A 7,981-nucleotide genomic window follows, 5' to 3' on the forward strand; every position below is an offset into this window, starting at 1 on the left:
TAATAATAATTAAGCTCTGCTGAGCGAAGAGATACAGATGCGATGATATCTTGATCTCTCAAAATGCCAAAAGGACTTACTATCCATCTACCAATGAGCCATAAAGAATCCTTAAAGTTACACTTATTAAACCAATTAATATCCGACCATCCATACTTGTCCGTAATGCAAGATATGTCACCGTTCGCTTGATCCAAATAATAATTCCAAGAAACAAAAAATAATCCATACAAAAACCAGAAAGTAAAATACCTTGTACCATTTAGAGTCCTCTCAAAACTATTATTATAAAGTATACATTTACAAACAACACCATTCTTACCTCTCCATTGCTTAAGCGTCACCAAAAGTTCCCACTTTCGCCATATCATAATGAACCATATAGTAATCCCAAACCATCGTTTCCAACTTCTCCAAAAACAAACCCCATACTTGTAACCTGTTTCCTCTTGAAACCAGCTAGAATTACCAATCATCAATATTAGAACCGAAGTTACAAAATAGACTAGTGCACCTGCCGAACCAAGACAATACCCAAAGCACAAATCCAATTCAAAAAAGACATTCCAATACTTGATTTGAGCTACAACAAAAAGCCAGAAAAAAACAACGAATAACCAGAAAAAAACAGAAGCCACAAGACCAATAACAGCTTCCCCATTTAACCCAAAAAATAAAAGCTTGCTCATAGAGCTTATTAAAAACTTAAGGCAACCCCCCACAACAAGATCCCCATCCTGCTGATGAATCTTCTCAAAGATGGCTACTAAATCCATAAGACTATGGTTTCTGATGGACCGCAAGCAAGAGTGAAGCAGCCTTACTCTCCTGCTGGTGCCTGTTATCCCCCGTACGCGTTCCTGCCTTCACCGGAGCTCGCTTGCGAGGTGAAGCATGACCTTTGGCACTTCTCATCTTTGTGCTCGCTGCCGTGCTGAGAGTAGATTTGAACAGCCTTTTCTTCGTCGCCTGTTTCGTTTCTGCTGTCGCCTCCATCTCTGTTTGTTGCCCTTTTGCCTCCTCATTCACCAGTTGCTCGTCGACGTCATCAAGCACGACATTTTCCTCAAGCTCCAGGTTCATCGCTGCTATTTCTTCTTCAGTAAGATCCGGGAAGTCATCTGCTGCTTCTAGGTCATCCCATTCCATCACCTCATCCTCCCTTATCTTCAACTGTCCCTCTACTAAACCCTGAATCTGCTTGAGTCCATTCTCCGTGTCTTTAGGGTCCGAAACGACCTCAGCACCCATCGCCTGCGTTTCAGTTAACTGCCTTTGAAAGCCTTGAGATGGAGGAAGCTGATTGTCGTCCCTCTCAGTCCTAATCTCTCCTTCCTCCTGTGCCTCTTCCTGCGACCAAATTTGTTGTCTAGGAGTCTCTTTTTTCTTCCCTTCCTGATCAAGGAACCTCTCCTCATCCTGTCGCACTGTTCTGTTCCTCGTTTCCTCCCCATTTCCTCTAGCATTGCCTTTATATCCAGAAGGTTTCCTGTTACTTCTATCAGCAACTCGCACCCATTTAGAATCCGTTTCCTCAACCATTTTACCCTTCCCCTTACCATAGTAATCCTTTGTATCCCTTTCACGATTTTGTTGCGCCCCATTACCATTCATCACCACCCCTTTGAAGCTTCTAGCCCTGTCGTCGTGTTTGTTCCCTTCATGCCATCCTCCACTACCCTCGCGGATCTCCATCTTTCTCTCAGGATGCTGCTTGAACCCTTTCATCAATGGGCATTTTGCCTCTTGATGACAGAGACTACCACAAGCCTCACAGTACCCAAACAACTTCTCGTACCTTAATAGAATAGGTACTTCCTCCCCTTCATAGAATTCTCCACCAGTGAAGTCAACAGAGGTTTCGAAACAGAGTTCCTTGAAGGCATCCACCACCACCAATACTCGCATCAGTTCCAAATCTACCTCGATCACCCTTCCAATAGCCTCTCCAATGCTTTCAAATGTTGGGATGGTCCTGAACTCCTTCGAGACTCCCAAAACCCGAACCCAAAACGGTATCTCCGATGGGTAGTTTGGTTACCTCTTCGGTTGCCACTTTGCCAAAGCTAACATCCAATAATCAAAATGATATGGTTGTAGCTTTAAGACACCATCAATATCCTCCTCCTTCTCAAACTCGAACTGAAATTTACCCATCCCCAAATCTTTTCCCACCACCCGATCCACAAGGTTCCAGATTTTCGGGAGTTTGGATAGGAGAGCCTGCATCTCCTGAGACACTATGACTTTTAGTACGATAGTTCAAGTTCCAATTCACAAACATAATCATCTCTAATTTAAGAAAAAATATAATGTCTCCTATGATATAAAGAACATCAACATCTATAGTTAAATTCTTTTAATTAGTGAAAAAAATTTAAGCCCAAATCGATTGTCACATGTCAAATTCAAAATAGATTTTAATCTATAGTTACAATTAAAAATAGTTACAGCCTAACTTATACAATCGAAAATATAATATTATATTATAAAATTGAGCACATATAAATATTTAATTTGTTAATATTGTATGTTTTAAATTTTAATTTTTATAAATTCATCCCGCGCAAGGCGCGGATCATATCCTAGTTACAGCTTATTAAAATAGATACAGAACACAAATATAAAATCAAAATGAGAAAATTAAACATACACTCACAAATATAATAACACTATTCTATGAAAAATAATTTAAATAATATAATAGAAAATCCGGCGCATAGCGCCGGCCAACCTCTAGTAGTAATGAATGACACAATATTTGCACTAACAAAACCACTAGATTACATATTCTAGTGGGATATATTTTCTTTTATCATGGTTTTATTTTTATATTCTCTCTAATAAAAGATACTATGAAAATAAGAACCTATAGGTTGTAATGCAAATAACACTGATTACATAAAAAGTAGGCCAATTTGGCTTAATAAACATGAATCAAAACATATTTGCGAATCTATACACAGAAAAAGTTAATTAGGTGCCCGTGATGAACAGAAGCGGGCAGAGGGTGGGGAATTGACGAGGAAACCCCCGAGCGAACAGCATGTTGGAGGAAGAGTAACGAGTAACGAGTAATTGACGTGGGAGCCCTCATGCTCTGTTTCATCGTCAACCAACATGCTCTGTTTCATTGTCAACATGGAGAAACAGAGGCAATAGGTCGATCATGTCATCAGAATAATGAGAATCAAACGTGGCAGAGATAGGCTTCGAATGTTATCGGGCATAGCGTGCAATGTCTAATTACAACGCTTTGAATGTTAACCAAATCGGTGGGACAGAGTTTTTGTTGATCAACAACAATGGCGGAATCAGAATTTTAATGACAAATCTCCAAACGCAGAAAGATTTCAACCAACATGCTCTGTTTCATCGTCAATAGAGGCAATAGGTCGATATTTTCATCAGAATACAGGTTCGTAAATACAAAATCTATATAATCCTATAAAGATTTGATGTTTTAAAAAAACATGGGCACTGATAAAGTTTTCTATTTTTTTTGCAGAGCAAGAGATTGGGATAAGTGTTGCAAGAACAGAGGAAGCAAGAGATGGAGACGCTATTGAGGCAGATGGAAGCAAAAGCTTTGGTTTTGATGACACAGAAGGAAAAAGAGATATCGAGAACGTTGAGGAGAGATGTAGCAACTAGCAACGGCTGCAGATGATGAAGGGTTGTGCTGTAGAGGAGATAGTTTTCTGGGGAAGAAGATGAATACTTCTTGTTAGGGGTATAAATGGGATATATGAAAATGACACAGTAGATCATTGGTCATCTAAATAACTTTTATTCTATGTATATAGAATGCAATTGCCCTAAAAGATATACTTTTAGTTTCGTAACTACAGTTGTTAAAAAAAAAAGTTTCGTAACTACATAAAAGTTTCAAACCGAATGAACTTTCCCCGTCCCATAACCTCAGTAACATCTAAGATGGCTTCCTGGTTTCGAACTACACATGCTTTATAATCGCAGGTTGGTCTATAGTCATCTAACTTTAAGGCCTTACTATTTGAAAATACACAATTTAACCAAAAGGCCTAAAGAAATGATACATACTGGGCCGAATCAATTTGAATTGCAATTGCATGTTGTAGGAAAGAAAAAAGGATTCTCATCAATATATAAAATCATTCTTATGTAGAAGATTGCATCTTCGATTGAGACTGATTGCTTCTTTTAGAAGGTTTTAGTCGGTGTGGTTAGGTTAGGTATCATGTGTTTGAATTACCCACTGAAGAAAGAAGAATGTAAAGACTCAGCAGAGATGGAACGTTGTGAGATACGGATAGCGAAGGAGAGTAGATTTTAAGGTTTTGAATTTTCAGTTAATGAGCTTTTAAAGGGCCTTAGTTCAAAACTCTATTAAGCTCATAGTTGAAACCCATCTAATATGCCAGACCGTTGAGAATAGTGAAAATGCAGAACCGTCCGATTGGAAGTATTTAATGGATCAACAAAAGATCTCAAACCGATTCGGTTTCAAAATATATCCGTTAAAGAGACGACTGCTAACAAAGAGATACTTCTCGTCTCCTTTATCTCTCTTGGTGAAATCTCTCTTCATGCGAACTGGTGAGATTCTTGGATTAGTATGTTTTCTATTTTCAATTTCTCTAATCTCTAGATCGTGAATTTTGCTTTTGTTTGTTCTTATATTTTTGTTTAGGGTTCGCGCGAAACCGATGCCCCGATCTTTTTCTTGCGATTTTGTGAGTTAGGGTTTGAAGTTTCCTTAATCGTTCGTTGTAGGGATGTTGAATCTACATGGAAGCACTTGACTCCGCTCGAAATCATCGTCGTTGAGGTACATCTCTGTCTTTTGCTAGAGTTTGATCTCTTGTAAAGTTCGATCGTGATTTTAGATTTGGGGGTATTTGATGTTTTATTATGGATTCGGGACTTAGGATCGATCATATAAATAGTGAACAGATTGAACGATTACTTTAATTAAAAAGGTTGATGATGCGAATAGATATATCGTTGAATCACTATTCAAACAGAGATTTTGGGTTGTTTTGAGTTCTGAGTTTTTTTTTCTTTTACATGTTTGCAACCGTAGAAGTAATATCATGTCTCTCTCTCACTTTACTCTCTCATATGTTTTCTTGTTTCTTTTCTTCAGTGTCTTTGTGCGGAGAAGCCATAACAACTGAATAAGTCTGAATCTGTGAGCCAAACAGCTGAAGCAACAAAACATATAAGCTCTTTTACTTCCTCTTTTTTTTTTCTTGATTCAACAACAAACATAAAATTTGATTAGAAATTTCAAATGTTTTCATCAAATCCAAGAGATGAGCTTTTTCTGCTTTGTTTTTTTATCAAAACAGAGAACCTTTGTTTTGGTTATTTATCAACGCCCCCCCCCCCCCTCCCCCCCAAAAAAAAGATCATTGACAGGCTTATCTAATAGTGTCCTGACAGATTCTTATTTGGGGATGTTGCCTGAAGCCTAGACCAATCAAATTTTTTTAAATCATGGTCCCAACAACTATTGGTTCGGTAGTGCATGTCTGAGTAAAAGATGGAAAGTACTGACAGACTTTAGTTACCCACGGCTTACATAAACAACATCAGATTGCTTAAGAAAAGTCTTTAGACAGAGACTTTGAGTGATATGTACCCACAGCTTGGATAAACAACATCAGATGGCTTAAGAAAAGTCTTTAGACAGAGACTGTGATATGTACCCACGGCTTACCTAAACAATAACAAACGGCTTAAGAAAAATCTGTAGACAGAGACTGTGATGGGTACCCACGGCTTACATAAACAACATCAGATGGCTTAAGAAAAAAGTCTTTAGACAGAGACTTTGAGTGATATGTACCCACGGCTTACCTGTAGACAGAGACTGTGATGGTACCCACGGCTTGCAATAAGATTTTTAGACAAAACTGTGAAATCCAATGTTGGATGGATCAAATGTCCCGTAGCTTTCAAAACGACTATGAGATGGTGGATGGATCAAACGACCCACAAGTCCCAAACTAAAAAAAAAGTCTTTAGACACACAAATACTATGAACGTTTGGATGAATAAAATGACAAATGGTACACCATACAGTCTTTTAGGCAAAGACTATGAGTTACCCACGGCTTATAAAGGTTTTAAACAAAGACATTGACTTGAAAATGTTCTATGAAGGTTCTTTAGACAAGTATCGATACCCACGGCTTATGGAAAAGTTTTAGACAAGAACTTTAACTTGGTTGGTACACACGACTTATTAAAAGTCTTTAGACAAAATATTGAGCACAAAACATGTTATGAAGACCGGTGGTGGTGGCCTAGTGGCGCTTGAGGGAATTGATAAACACAATAAGGCGAACCCGGGTTCAAACCCCACCGGCCACACGGATATGAGTTATTGCTTTCGACTCATTTGAATGCCCAGGAGAGGGTCTATCCGTGGGCTGTACCTCCACCGGGGGTTAGGCTTGTGTCATCATTGACCCGGGTTTAACCCTTTTTTTTAAAAAAAAAAACATGTTATGAAGAGTCTCTAGACAACATCTACCCACGGCTCATGAAAGTTCGAGTTGATAGTTACCCACGACTTATGGAAAAGTTTTAGACAAAAACTTTAACTTGGTTGCTACACACGACTTATGAAAAGTCTTTATAGACAAAAGATTGAGCTGAAAACGTGTTATGAAGAAGAGTCTTATATCTACCCACGGCTTATGAAAGTTTGAGTTGATTGTTACACATGACTTATGGATAGTCTTTGGACAACGATACTACCACAGCCTTATGAAAAGTCTTCAGACAAAAGACTGAATCTTGACAATACGACTTTATGAAAAGTCCTTCGAGAAAGACTGAATCTAGACCAGTACCATTACTCACGGCATTACAAAAGGTTTCTAGACAGTCTTAGCACAACTCGGACAGTACTACTATTACCCACGGCTTATAAAAGGTCTTAAAGATGGAAACTAGGAACCCTTCAGACTTTTAAGTTTATTGATTGTGAAAACGATTAACGGTGGATGAAAAAAAAATGACCACCGGTTTAAAGAGGTCTTAGGGAAAACCTATTACTTGTTGGATGGAGAAAACCTACCCGCGGCTTAGGAAAGTCCTACACAAAATATGGTTGTTTCATGTTTAAGTTGTTGTACGGTGAACACGACCAACAACTTAAAACAGAGACTATGAACCAAAAACAATATCTTTACAGAATCTTTGAGTTGTTGTACGGTGAACACGACCACAACCACAAGACTTCAAAGAACGACCACAAGGCTTAAGACAAATAATATGAAACAAAAACAGACTCTTTACTTCACCACAAGGCCTCGAAAAAGGTACTTTGACAAAGACTACATGTCAATGTTTAGCTTGTTGGATGGACAACGACCAACAGCTTAAGTATGAGCCAAAAACTGAGCGACTTATGAAAAGTCTTTAGACAAAAGATTGAGCTGAAAACGTGTTATGAAGAGTCTCTAGACAATATCTACCCACGGGTTATGAAAGTTTGAGTTGATTGTTAGTTGTTACCCACGGCTTATGGATACTCTTTGGACAACAATACTACCACAGCCTTATCAAAAGTCTTTAGACAAAAGACTTAATCTTGACAATACTACCACCCACGGCTTTATAAAAATTCCTTCGAGAAAGACTGAATCTAGACAGTAACACTACTCACGGCATTACAAAAGGTTTTTAGACAGTCTTAGCAGAAATCGGACAGTACTATTGTTACCCATGGCTTATAAAAGGTCTTAAAGATGGAAACTACGAACCCTTCAGACTTCTAAGTTTATTGAATGTGAAAACGATTTACGGTGGATGAGAAAAAACGACCACCGGTTTAAAGAGGTCTTAGGAAAACCTATTACTTGTTGGATGGACAAAAATTACCCGCGGCTTAGGAAAGTCCTACACAAAACTATGGTTGTTTGAGTTGTTGTATGGTGAACACGACCAACAATTTAAAACAGAGACTCTGAACCAAAAACCATAT

General features: G+C 38.4%; 1 protein-coding gene and 1 long non-coding RNA gene across 2 annotated transcripts; one reads left to right on the plus strand and one right to left on the minus strand.

Annotated features, from left to right (window-relative positions):
* Positions 1 to 780: 780 nt before the first annotated feature.
* On the minus strand, positions 781 to 2,229 carry LOC108845034 (uncharacterized). Its single transcript, XM_018618303.1, has 2 exons — positions 2,042 to 2,229; positions 781 to 1,975 (listed from the first exon to the last, which is right to left on the minus strand). Exons 1-2 carry the CDS (start codon positions 2,227 to 2,229, stop codon positions 781 to 783), a joined length of 1,383 nt encoding a protein of 460 aa, XP_018473805.1.
* Positions 2,230 to 4,494: 2,265 nt separating this feature from the next.
* Positions 4,495 to 6,297, plus strand: LOC108846958 (uncharacterized). Its single transcript, XR_001948846.2, has 3 exons — positions 4,495 to 4,578; positions 4,673 to 4,810; positions 5,129 to 6,297. It is a non-coding gene; the product is annotated as an uncharacterized LOC108846958 (long non-coding RNA).
* The last annotated feature ends 1,684 nt before the right edge of the window (positions 6,298 to 7,981 follow it).

This window comes from Raphanus sativus, chromosome 3 (genome assembly GCF_000801105.2).
Source record: "Raphanus sativus cultivar WK10039 chromosome 3, ASM80110v3, whole genome shotgun sequence".
Lineage (NCBI taxonomy): Eukaryota > Viridiplantae > Streptophyta > Magnoliopsida > Brassicales > Brassicaceae > Raphanus > Raphanus sativus.

Coding starts and splice junctions, on each gene's coding strand:
- LOC108845034 (XM_018618303.1), bottom strand. CDS start 2,229: ATGCAGGCTCTCCTATCCAAACTCCCGAAAATCTGGAACCTTGTGGAT. Junction 1,976..2,041: donor GCAAAGTGGCAACCGAAGAG/GTAACCAAACTA, acceptor GAAGGAGTTCAG/GACCATCCCAACATTTGAAA.